This window comes from Bos taurus, chromosome 3 (assembly GCF_002263795.3).
Source record: "Bos taurus isolate L1 Dominette 01449 registration number 42190680 breed Hereford chromosome 3, ARS-UCD2.0, whole genome shotgun sequence".
Lineage (NCBI taxonomy): Eukaryota > Metazoa > Chordata > Mammalia > Artiodactyla > Bovidae > Bos > Bos taurus.
This window is the reverse complement of record NC_037330.1, coordinates 24,235,810-24,256,089: the sequence shown is the minus strand read 5'-3', so window position 1 is coordinate 24,256,089 and position 20,280 is coordinate 24,235,810. Positions and strand designations below refer to the sequence as shown.

Here is a 20,280-nt window from a genome sequence, read left to right as displayed (position 1 = left end):
CTCTAAAAAGTCATTTGATGCCTAACAACTCAAAATCACTCCTCTTGTGCCGGAGGAGCACATTCAAGAGGGAGGATATATATTTATGATTAAACATCCTAAGTAAATCCTGCCTCAGAGAAACTCTGGCCCGAACCCCTCAGAATTCTTTCCTGATGGTCCCCGTGCATTCTGAGTCTGCTGTGGCTCCAGCAGAAAAGCATAATGCTAATTACACAGACCATGAGGTCAAACTGCCAGCTTAATCACTTCCCTGAGGGCCTTGGTCAAAGACTTAAACTTTTTTAAGTTGGTTTCCAAATCTATAATATGATCATAAAAAAATACCCACTATAGAATTGTGGGAGGATTGGATGAGATATCTATGTAAAGACACATGGTGTAATATCTGGCACTTAGCTACAATGAGGATGGCTATTAGACTCATGGGTTTTGTTTTTTTAAAAATGGCATATAGATTTATTCTTGTTTCTACAACTTTTCATGAAATAGATTAATTATATTTTTAATTTAAAAATGTTTATTTTTAATTAGAGGATAATTGCTTTACAATGTTGTGTTGGTTTCTGCTGTACAATGTGAACCAGCTATAATTATACATATATCCCCTCCCTCTTGAGTCTCCCTCCCACCCCTCCAGTCCCATCTCTCTAGGTCCTCACAGAGCACAGGGTTGAGCTCCCTGTGTCATACAGCAGCTGACTCACAGGTTTTTGCAGCTAACATGAAACCAGGTATCCCACTACAGTCCTGGCTTCATGTCCTAGTTTTCTCTCCATCGGGCTGTGTAATCTGGATAAATCAGTCCCTATGAAGCTTAGTTACTGATCATTAAATGAGGATGGTAATACAGACTTCGTGTGTTCTGAACAAGATCATGTTAAGTAGTAGAGATGAGACTGCTGTGCTTATTATGCACAGCACAATTCAAAGGCATGGGCTGCTGCTTTCTTATTCCATATGAACGGATACGCAGAAAACAATTGCAAAGATTTTATTTAGCGGCTTTCTGTGCTTGGCACTTAGAAACAGAGTTCCGTGCATAAGGGCAAATTTTTATACACCTTTTCTTCATACATATTTTACATACCCTTTTTATTGCCCCCTTTTTTAATATTCATAATATTGGATTCCCCACTAGGCACATAAATACATTTATCTACAACACCTCAAAACCAAAAAAATCTTAGTAATATCTGAATTCTTTTACTTGGTACTATCTTCATTTCCACACCACTTAAAAAGTTTAGCTGGCACCAAACTTCACTTTTTCTTATCATTAAAGGATTTGAAGGGGAAGGTAAAGATGAAAGGAGAAATCCAAAACTTCAAAATTGCAACGAACTATTTGATTAAAAAAAAAAAAAAAGTGGCGATCTAAGAGCAGATGGAAGGATGTATTCTAGAAGGCCCATTCTCAGTTCTCTGGAAGGTGACAGGACTCCTCCTGCCACAGGGGAAATGGGGAAAGCAATCCAGGTCAGGCATCTGGATCTGGCATTCAGAAGGCCAGACCTCCCTGTGTTGCCTCTGTTCTTGGTATCATCTGTTGAGGTTATAAAACCCTTCCTTTCTCACACTCCTTCTGTTTCCCGTCCCCTGCCAGGCTGCGTGCTCTGGAATCGGCACTTCCTGTGTGGTGCCCCTCTCTTCTGGCTCACAGTGGTCAGAACTGTGGGACTGAGACTCATGCCCTGCCTGGGTGCTTCTCACCCGTGCCCTGACCATACATAGTGTCCCAGAGAGGTTTATTCAACAACTCCATGGTTCTTTTCATAACCTGGGGGGCAGGGGTGAGCACCAAACCCATTTCCTCAGTGAATTTAAACTCTCATCACTGCTCTCACTTCCTCATTCAGTCTTATTCTCCACCTCTCTCTTGCTCTCTATTCTTTCTCCTTCTCTCTCTTTCAGCTGCTCTTACTCCCTCTTTTCACAGGCACCACTGGGAACATCAATGCTAGCACACAAATCGAAGAGAGCCGAAGTTCAAAGGCCATCTTTTTCAGGAAGCCAAGTCCGGTTGTAGTACTGACGTCTTTCCACCCCCATTGATGGGAAGGGGTTTCAGGATACATGGTTCATTCCAGAAAAAGGGTAAGCTGCAGGGAAGAAATGTTGGCAGGCAGCTACTGCTGACCCAGTCCGTCTACTGCTGTACATAGACAAATTTTTGGTGAAAGCACCCATGCTGGGCTTCCCTCCACAGAGTTCACCCAGTTCCGAGTCACTGTGCATGTATGTTTGTGTATGGATGAGTTTGTGTATGAATATATTTATGTACGTGTGTATGTATGCATGCACATATGTATGTGTGTATGTAAAGGTAGGTATGTATCTGTGTGTGGGTAACTTTTCATGGCTGCTACATGCTAGCATCTCCCTTAACATTATAAAACGATTATTCAGTTTCTTCAAAGGCCACTCTGAGTAGACAGACGATGCTAAGATTTGGGAAGGCAGGAGAATGGCCACTGAGTCAGAGATGATTCCACTGCAAGTATTCCTTCAGTGGCTTTAAGTGTCTCTTGTTGTTGTTGGGTATGTGCTTTCCTCCTCCAGAAAGTAATAATAATAATAATACACAGTTCCTGTTTTTCAAAGGCGTTGGGCTCCCAGAGAGGAGGATCTGCCCCTGGAGACTCCGGATCTGCCTCGGCTGCTGTTGGCTCCGTGGTGCTGGGACTGGCCACTAAACCATGTGAACAGACATCTGGGAGGAGGAGCCTGGGACCGCCCCATACTGCCGGCCATCACAGGTGTTAGTCGCCTGTTGATTATTGGGGGAAGGGCTAATCATGTGCATGCCGTGCTCCATCCCCGTAGGCAGGTACTGCCGCTCTCCAAAGGCCCCATTGGAAGGAGAAGAACAGAGTAAAGTGCTTTGAGAGGCGCTCAGTTTTTCTGGGCTTGCAGCTAGCCTAGGGGAAGTAGGGAAATTGTATCCATACAGATTATAAGGATTGTGGAGAGAGAAGGCATTGTAGGAGCTCTGCTGCATATGGCTGCCCCCGAACATGTGTGGTGATGAGGAGCTGGAAGCTGCATTGCCTGCCTGCATGACATACTGAAACTGGGAAGTAGGGAAGGACCCCAGCTGGCCACCATAGGCTTCCATCTTGCTGTTGCTAGGCAACGAGGGAGGAGTTGGTATTCCTGAGATCAGGGATGGAGTCCTCTGAGGCATGAAGGTTTCAGAGGGCTGAGCAGCCGAAGTGGTGCCACTCTGGAGCCTGTTGTAGCCACTGTCACTCAGCCCTGGGTAGCTCTGCAAGGCAGCCATGTTGCTTCGGGCACACGGTGGATAATCGGAGAGGTTTAGATTACACAGCTGGCTCTCTCGGCAGCCCACGTTGAAAGTGTTGGGGGCCAGATGAAACGTTGGAGGAGAACAGGATGGAGATAAAAGATGAGAAGAAGCTGAAGGAGATGGTGTCCCAGTGCTGGAGGTGGTTGGGGAAGTGCCTGTGCTGCCCCCTGAAAAATAAAACATAAATTCTTTTGAGACACGAGAATCACCTGAAAGGCTTGTTGGAACACAGATTACTGATTCCACCCCCAGAATTCTCATTCTATAGATCTGAGACAGGCTTCCCTGGTAGCTCAGTGGTAGAGAATCCACCTGCCAATGCAGGAGACTCAGGAATGACCCAGGGTTCAATCTGTGGGTCAGAAAGATCACCTGGAATGGGAAATGGCAACCGCTTCAGTATTTTTGCCTGAAAATCCCACAGACAGAGGAGACTGGTGGGCTACAGTCCATGGGGTTGCAGACTCAGACATGAATCAGCGACCGAACAAAAACAAGGTCTGGGACAGAGCCTGAGGATTTGCAGCAAGTCGTCAAGTGACCCTGAGGCTGCCAGTCCAGGGACCACTCTTTGGTTAGATGATGTCTAGGACCATTTTATCTCCTAAAATCCCTGAATTTTATTTGAGAGAGCTGCTATAATACCGCAGATGTTAGAATTGCATTGGTGGCTGTTGCACAGATAGACAAAGGGCCAGTTCAACCCAATCTACTTCAAATGTGCTCTCAGGTAGTTTGAAAGTGAAAGTGTTAGTTGCTCGGTCGTGTCCAACTCTTGGCGATCCTACGGACTGTAGCCCACCAGGCTCCTCTGTCCATTGGGATTTTCCAAGCAAGAATACTGGAGTGGGTTGCCATTTCCTTCTCCAGAGGATCTTCCCACCCAACCCAGGGATCAAACCTGGGTCTCCTACATTACAGGCGAATTCTTTACCATCTGAGCCACCAGGGAAGCCCTCAAGTAGTTTAAGAAGGTCAAAAATGACCTTTCTGAGCCTCCCCTTTACCAGACTGTGAAGAGCAGCTCTGCACCCACTTCCTGTCCCATCTACTGGAAGCTGAAGGCAGTGATGAGTGTCAGGACTGCTGAGCCTTTCAGGTGAAATCCAGAAGGAGCAGCTACTTTGTCTTTCATTGGGACTCTCCCCTCATGGAATTTCTTTTTCAGGGCAAGGTTGGGACTTGCCCAGAATTGTTGAGAGCTGTGATTCCCCAAGGAGCACTGTGCCCTTTAGGCCATCCACAACTCATGTAGGGACTCCTGGTAACTTGAGCTGCTATACAAGAGTAAAGGAACTTTAACATGGAAAGGGAACTTTAACTTTGTCAACTTTGTCAACTTTGACAACTTTAACATTGTCAGTGAGGGAAAAATGTGAAGAAAACTAGCAGGATTCTAGAGATAATGGGATCCAAAGAAGCCAGCCACAATGTACAAATGAAGAAGATCCACATATGCAAGTTGAGAGGCAGATACCTCAAAGAGAAACCCAAAGCTAATGTTTAGCACAGGGGGTAAAAAAGTCTTAGCCTACCTTCACAAGTATTACAGTAGTTTTGGCTGTAGAAGCATAAATTTAGCTCTTGTTAATAGTTTTTTCAAAGTTAATTTTTTACAAAGCCCAACCAACATCTCTTGCTTGGTCAAAAGAATTTCCCCAGGTAGAACTGGATTTAGATATCAATAGCTCCTGATTGTAGAATCATTTCAGGAAATTCTCCTTTTTGTTTCTTGTTTAAATCTTAAATTCTCTTTGATGTTGTTCAGTCACTAAGTCATATCTGACTTTTTGCGACCCCATTGACTGCAGCACACCAGGCTTCCCTGTCCTTCACTATCTCCTGGAGTTTGTTCAAACTCATATCCATGGAGTTGGTGATGCCATTCAACTATCTCATCCTCTGCTTCCCATTTCTCCTCCTGCCCTCAACCTTTCCCAGCAACAGGAAAATTCCCTTAAGAGAGATAAAAAGATGTTTATTCCACAAATTGAGATAAGACCAACACTGTAAATACCTCTAAGAGAAGTAAGTCAGAGCTGACCACAGAAAGAAGGGCATCAAACCTGATTCTAGGTTCACTGGCCTCCATCCAGCTTCCATCCATGGGCAGGGCAAGCTACATTTTAAATCTCCTCACCTGGGAAACAAGGGCTCGAACTGATAGGCTTCAGTTTCTGTCCTTCTCAGAATTATATTTATGTCTGGCGGATTACATTTCTGTTAAAGTGTGAATTGCTAATAACAAGTACTTTCCCAGGAGTCATTTAAACACAATGAAGAAGTTCTTGAAGGGGAAACAACAAGGATGAGCGAGAACACACTTCTTAATTTTGTGCCACTGAGTGGCCTAGCCTACAGACCCTTACATGAAGCTCAGGGATTCATTTTCTGCAAGCATGTGGTTCCTCTCTGAGGCATCCTACATTTTTTTCTCCCTCTTCCACCCTAACTACCAGGCACGTCAGTGAAATAAGTGCTATGCACAAATGGAGAAACTCAACTCCAGCTGTAAAGAGATCTGCGTTTTATGGGATGTGTATCTGGTCTCCTCTCTTTGAAAGTCCATCCTGGCTCTTCCAGATCTGGTGTTTATGTGGTCCTGGAAGAGACCCCCTGTTCGGCATGCCGTACCATCCCGTCATAGGTATACGCTCCACCAGGCCAAGCTTGAGCCCTGCAGCAGGAAGTGCAAGATGGAGCAAATGACTTTTTATAACTCTAAATGCTTTTCTCGGAGGGCCCATGATGGAACGAATGGTACTGATTTAAGGCCTCAATTGGTTTCACTAGAAAAAAAAAGAAGGGAACTATTAACAAGTTACAAGGATCTCTGCCGAGCAGATGAGAGGCACATGTTAAAAAGTTTGTAGTCAGCTTGCTCTGGCTTTTAAATGACACTCACTGGAAATGAGGCTTGGTGGCCTGCTGAGCTTCAAGGGGTGAGAGCCCCCATACAAACTAGTGTTTGAAGGGGGAGAGCAAGCCTGTCTGAGAGAAGGTCATGTTGTTTCATTCCACTTTGAAGAAATGCTCTTATGTACTTAAAATAATCAATAAAGATAACAGCCATTTTTTTCAAAGTCCACACAAAAGAGAGAAGACTATGGCATTTGTTGTGCTGAGAAGCAAACCAAGATATTGAGAAGTCTTTACTCTCTTATGATCTAACAGCTTGTCAGCTGTTAAACAAGATTGGGAGTGCCAGCCAAGTGCTAAATAAGCATAAGGAGGCAAGCTGCCCTCCCTGTGCATTTCAACACTTAGCTTCCTAGAGGCCTCTCAACCCAGAAGAGCCAGGGCCAAGTGGGAGGCCAGGCCTCTCTGATACACAGCAGTCAGAGTTGTCTCTCAAAGGAAATCATGCCTCCCTTTCCTGTGTAGCCTTGTCTTTGTCCCCATCTGCTCTGAACAGCCAGGTCTGGAATGCTCTAAGAGTGTTGATTTAAACTTTATTTAATGGATGAACAGGGCTATAGAGTCAAACAAACCCAGTTCTAATCCCAGTGGTCTTTCTAATGATGGGACCTTGGCAAGTGGGCTTCTCCATATAGATGGAATTTTGAATACCAACATTGTAAGCATGTACAGAGAAATGGATGAAATAATATATTATCCTCTTGAAAAGCAAGGAGATCAAACAGTCAATCCTAAAGGAAATCAACCCTGAATTGGAAGGACTGATGCTAAAGATGAAGTTCCAATACTTTGGCCACCTGATGCTGAAGAGCTGACTCACTGAAAAAGACCCTGATGCTGGGGAAGATTGGGTCCTAGTGGGGATGGCTGTTGTGGGTTGGCCCCTGTTCATGGAGCTGAGCATCCTGGCCACTCTACGCTGTAGGAGGCATTATGTCACAGTGAACTGCCCAAATGTAACAGGCTTTTGGAGTCTCTAAGGCTGTGAATGGTGGAGCGCTGGACACCCACCAGGTCCATATCCCAAAGGCTAAATCAACTGTTTCCTCTCTGAACTATCTGCCCCTTCCCTCTCACTCCCACCTTGGGATGGAAATAAGATGCCCCATGTCTCCATCTCTCCTCAGATCAGATCCAGCAAAGTGAAATTGAATACAAACAATTTAGGTAAGTGGGTGTCCTTCTCACTGTCCTCAGAGATCTTAATCCTTCTGAAGTGTGAAGTCACTCAGTCATGTCCCAAACTTTGCGACCCCATGGACTGTATGTAGCCTACCAGGCTCCTCTGTCCATGGAATTCTCTAAGTAGCCATGCCCTTCTCCAGGGGATCGTCCCAACCCAGGAGTAACATCCAGGTATCCTGCCTTACAAATGGATTCTTTACCATTTGAACCACTAGGGGCCCCACTTCTGAGAGATGATTAAAATGTAATGCTGTAAGTAGCTAAACGTACTCCAGCATTTCAGGACCAATCCTCCACCACCCCACTTCCCTGCAGGCTATTCGACCCACAACCCAAAGTGAGGAGGTACTCAAAATTCACTCCAATGTTAACTTGCTCCAACATTCAAGGCCAACAGCCAAAATAACCAAAAAGAATACATGTTTAGCAGTGATTCCATACAAGGGCAATAACCTAGAATATACTTGTGTAGCATGAAGACAAGTTAAATGTGACCATGAAAATCCTGAATACCAAACCTGCTGACTTTTGCATCTTTAGATTGATCACTTCCAGATTGTAACATGGAGACTTTCACAAACAGTGTCCTTGTGGGTTTATTTTGTTGTGCTTCCCCCAAAATTGAAAAACAGTGAAACAAAACCCCATCTGGGCTAGTGATGAATAAATTTCCATATAATTACTTGGTTCCATGAGCCAGGCTCTTCTCTCATGTAACTCAATGGCATCTGTCCCTGAGGAGTGCTGATTCACCAGGTGCCCTTGAGTAGCCTTCTTCAAGGCTTTCAAACAGGTAAGAGGTAGAACGTCAGAATCCTATAGATGAATGCCAGAGAATAAACCCAGAGGCCATAAAACTTAATGATCAGACCCCTGTTTATCCTAACTAAGGAATAACCCTTAGTTGAAATGAGCACTCTTCTCAAAACAGAAATATAAACATTATGGTGTTAATGGGAATTATGTGGTTTCAATCCTAGAAAGAGTCTTTATGAGTCTTTTCAATCCTAGAAAGAGTGCATCTCTCCATAAAGTTTAAAGATATACATTGTTTCAAACCTCTTCCTTTTAAAACAGTTTTAGATTCACCCAGTTCTCATTTTTCACATTGGTTCTCTGTGTTCTGAGTCTCTCTGCTTCTTAAATGCCCCTATTTCATACCTACCACATTCCCCACCACATTCATACCTACCACAGAATGTTCAAACTACCACACAATTGCACTCATTTCGCATGATGCTGCTGCTGCTGCTGCTAAGTTGCTTCAGTCGTGTCTGACTCTTAGCGACCCCATGGACTGCATGCAGCCTACCAGGCTCCTCCATCCATGGGATTTTCCAGGCAAGAGTACTGGAGTGGGTTGCCACTGCCTTCTCCAATTTCACATGCTAGCAAAGTAATGCTCAAAATTCTCCAAGGTCATAGAAAAAGCAAGAGAATTCCAGAAAAACATCTACTTCTGCTTTGTTGATTATGCCAAAGCCTTTGACTGTGTGGATCACAATAAACTGTGGAAAATTCTTAAAGAGATGGGAATACCAGAACACCTTACCTACTTCCTGAGAAACCTGTATGCAGGTCAAGAAGCAACACTTAGAACCGGACATGGGACAACAGACTGGTTCCAAATTGAGAAAGGAGTACATCAAGGCCATATATTGTCACCCTGTTTATTTAAATTATATGCAGAGGACATTGTGCAAAATGCCGGCTGGATGAAGCACAAGCTTGAATTAAGACTGTCAGGAGAAATATCAATAACCTCAGATATGCAGATGATACCACCCTTACAGCAGAAAGCTAAGAGGAACTAAAGAGCCTCTTGATGAGGGTGAAAGAGGAGAGTGAAAAAGCTGGCTTAAAACTCAGCATTCAAAAAAATTAAGATAATGGCATTCAGACCCATCACTTCATGGCAAATAGATGGAGAAACAATGGAAACAGTGACAGACTTTATTTTCTTTGGCTCCAAAATCATTGCAGGTGGCCAATGTAGCCATGAAATTAAAAGAAGCTTGATCCTTGGAAGAAAAGCTATGACAAACCTAGACAGAGACATTACTTTGCCAACAAAGGTTCATCTAGTCAAAGCTATGGTTTTTCCAGTGGTCATGTATGGATGTGAGAGTTGGACCATAAAGAAGGCTGAGTGCCCAAGAACGGATACTTTTGAACTGTGGTGTTGGAGAAGACTCTTGAGAGTCCCTTGGACTGCAAGGAGATCCAACCAGTCAATCCTAAAGGAAATCAGTCCTGAATATTCATTGGAAGGACTGATGCTGAAGCTGAAGCTCCAATACTTTGGCCACCTGATGCAAAGAGCCAACTTATTAGAAAAGACCCTGATGCTGGGAAAAATTGAAGGCAGGGGGAGAAGGGGACAACAGAAGATGAGATGGTTGGATGGCATCACCGACTCAACAGACATGAGTTCGAGCAAACTCTGGGAGACGGTGAAGGACAGAAAAGTCTTGCGTGCTGTGTGCTGGGGTCGCAAAGAGTCAGACATGACTGAGTGAACAACAATAACCATATTCCCTAAGTGGCACACTCCCATTTTTTCACTTTCCATTAACTTGCTTATTTTCTCTGATACTTGTTTTACTGCCTTCTCTGCTGCAGTTTACATCTGCTATTACTGTCATTTGGAATCCTGCCTCGTTCCTGGCAATAGCATCCACTTTTCCCTCTGAGAAACACTCCCTCTCCCACTCACCCTTCACCCATACCTCCAAGGAAGGGATGTGACTCAGGCCTGGATGATCTAAGCAACCCATCCCTGCCACAGTAATTAATTCAGAGGCAACTCAGTTAGAGTCAATGAAACTCAGTAAGATTGTGCTAGAAATCTTAAAGAGAGATACATGACCTTTCCCATCCAATTTAAACCTAAAAAGATGCAGGTCCAGGAATGCTGGCAGCTAGGTCACCACCATGGGGAGCCTGAGGATGAAGTCTGGTGAGAGATGATAATGCCTTGGAGTGGAGTAGTAACAAGGGAGATTAGAGATATGAGCAGATTCAAGAACTTGGTAATGGCTGGATATGGTGGGGACAGGGAGGCCTGTCATGCTGCAGTCCATGGGGCTGCAGAGTCAGACATGACTGAGAGACTGAGCTGAACTGAACTGGATGTGGTGGGTAAGGAGGGAGGGAACTGTCTCAGATGGCTAATGGGCAGCAGCGTCCTTCCCCCAGGAGAGGGCGCCAAGTCTGTGAGGCAAATCACGGGCTCCGTTTTGGATGTATTGAGCATAAGGGACTATAGGACAAAACAGAATATGTACCCAATAACCACTTGCCCTGGGGCTTCCCAGATGGCTCAGTGGAACAGAACCCACTTGCCAGGGCAGGAGATGCAGGAGACTGGGGTTCCATCCTGGGGTCAGGAAGATCCCTTAGAGGAGGAAATGACAACCCACTCTAGTATTCTTGCCTGTAAAACTCCATGGACAGAGGAACCCAGCAGGCTATAGTTCACAGTGTCAGGAAGAGTCAGACATGACTAAGCAACTAAGCCCCAGAAGCACGAGCAGCTATTTGCTCTATGGATTAAATTGAGACACTCTCCAGTCCTCGTCAAGAACTCCTCTCGGGCATTATTCCTTACCTCAGGGATAAATGAGATCAGCATAAACTGGCTATCTTTGAAACATTGTAATGATCAAAGACCTCTGTCTACTGAACTTTCCTCCATTCCCAATCTCTTTACTAGTATGAATTTTCTCAGTATTTGATCTCCTTCACTGACCAACCTCTCATCAACACAAATTAACTGGTAAAAATAAGGACCTACTAGAGTTAACGCTCAAGTTGTTGACAACCCCAACAGAGCCCTTCATGAGCCTAACTTTTAACTGCCTGATAAACACTAAAAAACACAAAGGTGCTGAAATTCGTCTAGTGATGTCTGCCACCAGTTGAGGGGAAGGGAGCTTTTCTGTCGATGGCAGGTCTCCTTACATTCGCAGATGGAGACGTATGACCAGCTTTGGAGCCACTGGTCCCGGATGGTTCCTTTTCACATAACCGTTGTCAGATCACCTGGAGACTCCACTCACAAAAACCCTCTCAGTATTGGTCATACAAGTAGCTCCATTGTGTATATTATCAGAACAACCTCATCACAACAACAGGATTGAACTTGGCTATAACTGACCTGGGCTCTTATTTCTTTTTACTTCTTTGTCTGTGTTGCCTCACTCCACTTCCATAAGCACAACTTACTTGGTTAGTTCTCTTTGTCCCTGCCACAAGCAGTGTTTAGGCAGAAGCCATTCCTGAAATATAATTTCTATCTCCAGGCTATCCGAAAGTATAAACTCCCTTGCTAATTCTGAAGATGTCTGAAAATAAAACCATACACTTGACTTCATAAAAATGAAATATGGATTTACTATTTATAGAGCTAATGCTCAAGTTGTTGACAATTAACCACCAAATGGATTAATAAACTGTATGTGTGTGTGTGTGTATGGTAAGTAAGAAGGAAGAAAGTCTGGTGGAAAGGAAAGTGCCCAGTGAAGCAGGAGATCCACTGAGTCCTCAACTCAATTCTGCCAGCACTTAACTGCAGATATGTTCCTAGGCTGCTCTATGCCTCTGTTTATTTTTGTGTTAAAGTCAAAGGACAATGACTCCCATGCATTCTTCTCCATAAGAGAAAACAACTATTTAGAGCATCCATTCAATATATTTTTTAAAATAGAAGGATTTGGATTTTTTTAAAACTGTGGTTAATTCACCTAAGCACATTCCTTGAAATGTTATCAACAGATGGGTCTTAATGAAAGAGAAATTTAACTGACAACAAGGGCAAGATGGAAAGAGCACCCTTCGCTTCATCTAAGCAGAATGGCTGATCCAGCCTCCAGCAGCAGCAACACCACAAAACTGTCCCAGGGCTAAGTGTTTGACATCCAGATATTCATCTGCTTGAAGCAATGAGGTAATGTGGACACCTGGGTGGGTCGATCACTGCTTGGATCTTTAGTTGGGTGCCAACATTCCCAATAGTCCCTTCACCAAAAGGGAGTTAGTACAAAACCAGTCTGCCATTGAAGCTTCCACTAGAAACTCACCACTCTTTACTTCTAAGACACAAAACAGTTTAACACAGACAGCTATGTCTCTTTTGTTCATTTTATGACTGATACTGTCCAGAGTTACTGGAAACCTCAGTTTTTAAAGGAAGAGGGAATGAGTATTGTTACTTTTACATCCTTTGTTAATGTCAAGAAACCCAAGCCACTTATTTTTTAATAATGAGAATCTGGATCAAGTTCAATGTATAGTTCAAAAATATATTCCAATTAAACTATTGAATAGAGTCTTGGCTTTTCCTCTAGCACCATCTCACCACCATATGTATCCAATAATTCTATGCTCATTTCCCCTCGTCAGTATAAAAAGAGACTCAATGAACAAGTGTGACATCTTGCTGTGCAAGTTCAGTTTCTCTTAAACCTTTGTTTCCCATGTGTCAATAATAAGTCTTCAGATGGATAAATTTTCAACAGAAGCATCATGAACCCTGCTATGCTGCACACCTTAGCAATGCAGGTTCCCTTTCAGCTTCCCCATGCCTATTGCACCTGCCCAGCGGTTCTACATGCTGGCGATATGCGGGTAGCCACCCCCAACCATTACTCCACATCGGTATCCATGCCCACATCCAGAACTGTGCTCCAAGATTTAACCAGATGGTGACCCTGCCTGCCTGAGCCATAGTGCCACCAAGGAATCTCATTCACTATTCATTAAGCACTTCCTGGGTGCCAGGCCCTGGGGTAGATCTTGGGGACACAGCAATGAACACAATGTTACCACCCATGCCTGCTTTCAGGAACTGGCACCCCTACCACCCTTCTCATACCAGCCTTCATGATACAAACTCCTGCTCAGCTAGGGCTTGGAAAGTCAATGAGCAAAGCAAAGGCAGAGAAGCAAGGAGACACCTCAGAAATAAATAGGATCAAGTAAGTGTCTCTGCATGGCAGCTTCATTTATAAAGCATGTTTATGTAAATGCCCTCACAAACACACACAAAAAACATCATCACTCTTCGGGATAATTACTTTTCTTTGAGATGAGGAAATGGATTCAGAAGTAACTTGACCAAGGTTATACAGACAGTTTAGTGACCATCAAGATGAAGGCCCAAATTTCCCAACTTCCACACAAGTCTGCCACTGAAGGGCCATGAAGGCATCAAAGCATCAGCAACACCCTGAATATATATTGACAGCATCAGAAGGAGCAAGATGCTTCCAACAAATGGCTTCCATTTCTCCTCCCTTTATTCAAAAAGGAAATAAAAGGTTTACCTTGGCAGTCCAGTGGTTAAGACTCTGAACTTCCAATGTCAGGGGTGTGGGCTTGATCCCACATGCCATATAGCATGGCCAAAAATAAAATAGGCCTACTTGTTCTCTCATAGTAAAAAAGCAATATAAAATAAAGCAATAAAAAGTTTTTTAAAGAGATGGATATTCTGGACCACCTGCCTCCCCAGATCCCTGTGAAGATGAATGGTCTAATCATGTTATGAATAAATTATCAGAACAGCAACATTTCCTGTCTCTGGTGTGCTTTCTTCTCTGGTATTGATATGAGGGACACGGGGGTGAAGACAATGACAACAATGATGATGATGACGACAATGACAGAAAGCACATACTGAGGGCTTCCTGTGTTTTTAAGAGTATTATCTCATTTGATCCTTACATGAATTCTATTACAATCTCCCATTATGCAGATAAGAAAACTAAATGTCAGAAAGGATGAGGGACTTGATCAGTGTCACCAAGCTAGCAAAGAACAGTGATAAGAGCCTAACTCAAGCTGTCTGACTCCAGAACCTATGCTTTTAATCACTATCTCATGTTAAAGCCTGAGGGAGTTCAGTAATTCACATCATAAAACTTAATTCAGTGTGCAGACTGCTAGAACCTCCCTGATAAGGGGGTGAAATATAATATGTTATCAAGTCCTAGAAGGGATTCCTATATCACTGAGCCATATTTTAAAAACTAGGACTCTATTAATAATAACTATTTGATAGAATGAGTTCAAACTAATTTTGATCACTGTCACTTCAAGACAAGAGGAGGCTGGAGAGGAAGACTCATTAAGCATCTGACATTTGGGAAACTTTCACTTGGGTACCCCGGTGAATGGGTGCTGCCCCAGGGAGAGCCAGTGGTTGGACTGAAAAGAGGAGGTGAAATCAGCCCACGAGCCTGTTCACGTGGCCACAGGCTTCCCAACCTGAGAAGAGAAGGGAGATTAGAAATCGGATAAAAAGCACAAAGCAGTGGAAGAAAAAAGTCTACTCTGCCCATCCACTTGAGATGGGTGTGGCTCCACACCAGCCACAGGAGAAGGCACAAGTGAGAAGATTCAGAAGGGCTTGCAGCAGCCCCACCTCACTGTCAGACTTGAGTGATTCATTCCCACTGTCCGAGGCTAAGTTGTTTCTTATCTACAAACTAGAATAAGAAAACAGATAAGGCTGCCATGAGTAATAAATGAAATTATTATTATCTCCCAGTCTCCACCCCTGGTGGCTCCCTGGTGGTTCAGTTGGTAAAGAATCTGCCTGCAATGCAGGAGACCCAGGTTTGATCCCCTGGAGAAGGAAATGGCACCCCACTCCAGTATTCTTGCCTGGAAAACCCCATGGACAAAGAAGCCTGGTGGGCTACAGTCCATGGTGTCACAGAGAGTCGGACATGACTGAGTGACTAACATTTTCACTTTCCAAATCCTAAGGGCTACATGAATGCTTAGTGATAGAAACAATCATCTCACCACCATAGTGATCATGAACATAACCTTGCTTCGGGAAAAGGGAGAGGGATCTGGAGGTGCCAGGTAAAACCCTGCCTCTGAAACCAGCTTATCTGTACAATCGGTGATGCTCTGGTTATTTACGGAGCTATCTGGTACTCTTCGTTCCAGGAGAGTCCATGTAACTCGTGGCTTGGCTTGGGGCCAGCTGTGCTATATTCAGTTCAGCTCTCACTCCCTCCCCCGCACAGTCTCTAAGCAGAGGCCTTGCCCGGGGCTTTACCTTGCTGCTTTTGCATGGTGGTGAAATCTTCAAAGGTGAGTGTGCGCACAGGGGGTCTCCAGAATGCATAAGTCTCCATGATAGCTTCCAGTCCCGTTCTATAGAGAGAAAAGCCAGCCAGTTGTTAAATAATCCCCAGAAATTCACTGACTTAAAAAAAAAAAAAATCCTGAGGTGGTTTGGTGACAATCAGTATATGCATAAGAACTGAGAGATATCATCACTGTGGTAAACTGGTCTGGAAGAGCACAGGTATAGATGTTGCTAGACTACAGGAGAAAGAAGAAATTAACCCAATTCAGATTATCTGCAAACGAGTCATAGCTATGATAGAATTTCACTCTGACCTTTCTTCAGAGAAGGTTTAGCCTGCATGAAAAATACACGTTAAATGTTAAAGGTCAAGGCCCCTGGATGTCAGGAACAGATCTGAGCAGAGAGCAGCAGTGACCATTTCCCTACAAGACAATGTCATCATCACTACCACAGTGCACCGATATAGTCCGCCCCAGAGTCAACTCCGCCACCAGGTATGTGGAGTCAATGAAACCGTCATATTGCTGTGCCTTTAAAGGCTTCTTAAATCAACCGAGACAGGCAGGGTAATAGAAATAGAAGGAGAGATAAGTAATCAAATACACTTGAATTTCTGCTGCAACAGGAAATGCCTACTTGAAGGCACAACAAGTGTTTTGGTCCCTAAAATTATACCTCAAACAAAAGGACCAGTACATTTCTGCAAATATTTATCTGCATTCTGTAATATAATAACCAAAGTGGTCTTTGAGAGTCATATACTTGGGACTTCAGGAACAGCCAATATTTTTATAATATATTACTTTAAGGCTTCTGCTTCATTGATACTGGAAATTCCATTAACTGAACTGTATGCACACTGCCTAGTTTATCCTTCAATAAATTCTGTTATATATATGTATATATCTTTAGGGCTTCCCTGGTGGCTTAGTGGTGAAGAAGCTACCTGCCAATGCAGGAGACAGGGGCTCAATCTCTGGGTCAGGAAGAGCCCTTGGAGAAGGAAATGGCAACCCATTCCAGTATTCTTGCCTGGGAAATCTTAGAGACAGAAGGAGTTTGGCGGGCTACAGTCGACGGGGTTAAAAAAAGTCAGACACGACCTAGCAACTAAACAACAACAATTTATGAGATTGATAGACATTGTTTTAACATAATTATCTAGGTTATCTGGATAATCTTAAGTATATTACTGCTGATATTCCATAGCCTCAAAAGAGAATATTGGTTGGTGCTTTGTTTACAGCTTTGAAACACAGCTTCTGATTATTCACTCTTTAATTGTTTCACTTGCAGCCACATGGAGGCAGGGGAAATTCTGGCAGAAAGTAGGAGAAGAAAGTTAAAGAAGAGTAGGGAGCATAAATCCTTTCATTGCAAAGTCACTGGAAAGGAACACAGTGTCCCTTCCTGGAAAAGATACGCTTTCCTCTTGACATGAAATTTACGCTGCCTGTCCTCCCTAGGTAATACATATCCAGCATTCTCTTCAGGCCGGCACAGCAAGAATAATGTGAGAAGTTTTATTTTAAGTGGGAACAAATATCCTTCCCTAAGAAATGATTACAAGATCCCCCAAGGTTCTTCTCTGATGAGCTGCTGATACACTGATTGACTCTTTGTGTTGTAAAATTTCTTCTTTGAACTGGCCATACTTGCACAGTTAACTTTCTAAAGTCTTCCCTGGAATCTTGGAGGCTTTAAATACACCAATGTTGGCAAATCAAACTCTGTATTTTTAGAAGAGGTTGAGAGGAGAGGGCGTTGCATGGTGTTTATTAGCTGTTAATCTGTTAAAAGTAGGAATAGAAGACATCTCCACATAGTCACCGTACATTAATGCTGAATACAGTACATGAAACTATTTGTGGAGAGAAACAGTCCAGGCAATTAGGGAGTTCAGAATAATAAGGGGATAGACAGATAAAGCCATGCTGAGCCTTGATGAACATAAAAAATAGACAGGCCAGGCTTAGCTCTTACTGCCTTGTTTTGGAATGTTGGGGGCTCACCAGAACATCTTAGGATTCTCTTTAATGGCATGAGAGGCTCACTGAAAATGGCCAAAAATGAACATTAATCTTATTTACATAACAGGCAAAAAGGGCAAAGGTATTAATAATTTTATATAAGTTGTTAACTTTAAAAAGGATAGCAGACATTCATCCATTATCCAAATCTAAAATCTCCTCCCTATGTTACCATCTATTAGATGGAGAGTTATCTAGCCTCGGTTTGAGTATTTCCCAAGGAAAATATATAGTTTTGTGACAGATCTATTAGAAAGTTCTTTCTGACCTTGAGCTGAAATCTCTGATGTAACCTTTTCTTGTTAAAAAAATACACATTTTTAGTTTAAAAAAAAATAAACATTTTAAATTTTGGAACACTTTTAGGTTTATAGAAGTATCAAAGGTAATGCAGAAAATTCCAGTGTAACTGATGTAACTTTTACCCTCTGGTTCCATTGTTGTTGTTATTGTTGTTGTTTAGTCACTAAGTCCATCCGACTCTTCTGCGACCCCATGAACTGCAACCCACCAGGCTCTTCTGTCTATGGGATTCTCTGGGCAAGAATACAGGAGTGGGTTGCCATTCCTTTCTCCAAGTACTAGTACTAGACACGGGAATTGCATCCCTTCCTGACCCAAGGATGGAACCAGCATATCCTGCATTAGCAGGCAGATTCTTTACCACTGAGCCACCTGGGAAGCCCCTGGTCCTATTGTGCTGTATGCTAAGTCATTTCAGTCGTCTCCAATTCTTTGTGACCCTATGGACCACAGCCTGCCAGGCTCCTCTGTCCATGGGACACTTTAGGCAAGAATACTGCCAATGAGTAAATAAAAAGAGTGCCAGACGCCTTCCACATCCTCATCAGGAAAAGCTTCCTTAGCTCTTAACATAATGTACGACATGCCACATATGGACATGCCCATGGCCCATCTAGTGCAGGTGTCTGTCACAGGAGGGTTTTCTGGTGGTGAATTTGGGGTTGGGCATGACTACCAAAAACTAACAGCTAAGTCCATACATTCCTGACCACACTTTACTAATGTTCTGTGGATCTATCTCTTATAGATTCATCCTAGACCTTACTGAATCTATTGATATATTCAGATTGGGTCTCTTTTTTTAAAAAAATCAATCCTGTTTACTATGAGCTTCCCTGGTGGCTCAGATGGTAAAGAATCCACCTGAAATGTGGGAGACCTAGGTTCAATCCCTGGGTCGGGAAGATTCCCTGGCGGAAGAAGGCATGGCAACCCACTCCAATATTCTTGCCTGGAGAATCTCCATGGACAGAGGAGCCTGGTGGGCTACGGTCCATGGGGTCACAAAGAGATGGATCTGACTAAACACAAGCATAGTTATTGTTTACTATATGCCACATCATCTGTCTTCAGACTTCACTAAGCTTTATTATATAGATCAAATTGTTCAAAAGCACTATTTTTTTTCTTTATCAGGATTTGGTAAAGTGCTGCAGCAAGGTAAGTATTAGCTAATTTACTTTGCACCATATTTTTAAAATTTATTTTTGGCTGCCCTGAGTCTTGGTTGCAGCACATGTGCTTTCTCTAGTTGTGGAAAGCAGGGGCTACGCTTCCACTGTGGTGTGTGAGGCTTCTCACTGTAGTGGCTTCTTGGGTCAGGGAGCATGGGCTCTAGGGCCTGTGGGCCTCAGTCGCTGTGGCACATGGACTTAGTTGCCCCTCGGCATGCGGGATCTGCCCCAATCAGGGATCGAACCCATGTCCTCTGCACTGGCAGGTGGATTCTCAACCACTGGATCACCAGGGAAGTCCCACAACCATGCTTTTCTATGTCCCATACTTAGCACAATGCCTTTTACATGGCAAGATTTCAATTTATATGTATTAAATTAATAAATAAAGGAATCATTTTTATAACTTATTTAATATTTATTACTATTTTTATTACTGAGTCACTATTTCCCAAACTTTAATCAGCATTCATTTTTCCAAGCCTAAAACAGGAAAACAACTTGATATCCCATCAAAACTCTGAAGACAGAAAGAATTCTCTAGTACTAGAGACGGGAATTGCATCTACATATGGCTGTTTGTGTCTTTCTTGACTCAGGTCCCAGAGAGGTTTCAGTTTTTCTTTGGTTTCTTCTGTTCTGGTCATGGAATTTCTAACCTTCAACAGAGTGTGAGTCCCCTAGCACAGGCCAGTCATTTCTACCCTCATCTTTTCTTATAAGAATCCTTGCCAACTACCCATTAACATCTTCAGCCACTTGTATATCTATTCAAAGTTTATACTAAGCAATGACATGTTGTTTACTTATTCATCATCATTATATCCCAGTTTTTAAAACTTCATCTCAAGGGTTTTAAAAGTGAATTCATTCTCTAACAGATAAAAAAAAGTAGTCTTAGGTAACCTACATTTCATTAACATGTTCCACATGGTGGGCCTCAAAGGGTCTGCTAAACACCAGAGACCTGATGTCATCTCTGAAGCTTCCAATCAAAGATGATCAAATTGGCCAGTGTCCCCGTCTTGCTTACTTTTCCCTCTTGCTCCAGTGACAACAGAGACCATATCTAAACCCCCTCTGTTTAGTCATTTGGCTGTAATCATCTCTCTGATTTCCAGGCCTCTCCTCTTTAGACATTTCCGTCTGCTCACTGACCAAGCCAACAGCACACACTGAAGAGGAGGGAGAAAGGGAAAGCAAAGAAGCGAAATCAATGAGCTCTTCTGTAAACTGATGATGCCTTGA

General features: G+C 43.2%; 1 protein-coding gene across 5 annotated transcripts in view; it reads right to left on the bottom strand.

Annotated features, from left to right (window-relative positions):
- Positions 1-497: 497 nt before the first annotated feature.
- TBX15 (T-box transcription factor 15) overlaps positions 498-20,280 on the bottom strand; it is a 126,016-nt gene continuing 106,233 nt past the window's right edge. For 3 of the 5 annotated variants that reach the window (XM_059884556.1, XM_010803117.4, XM_010803118.4), the window contains 2 exons: positions 15,489-15,586; positions 498-3,477 (listed from right to left, as the gene is read on the bottom strand). In XM_059884556.1, the coding sequence (XP_059740539.1) occupies positions 2,693-3,477; positions 15,489-15,586 (883 nt within the window). In that variant the 3' untranslated portion in view covers positions 498-2,692. The remainder of the gene's footprint in view (positions 3,478-15,488; positions 15,587-20,280) is intronic. The other 2 variants (NM_001434846.1, NM_001434845.1) reach the window with 1 other exon arrangement.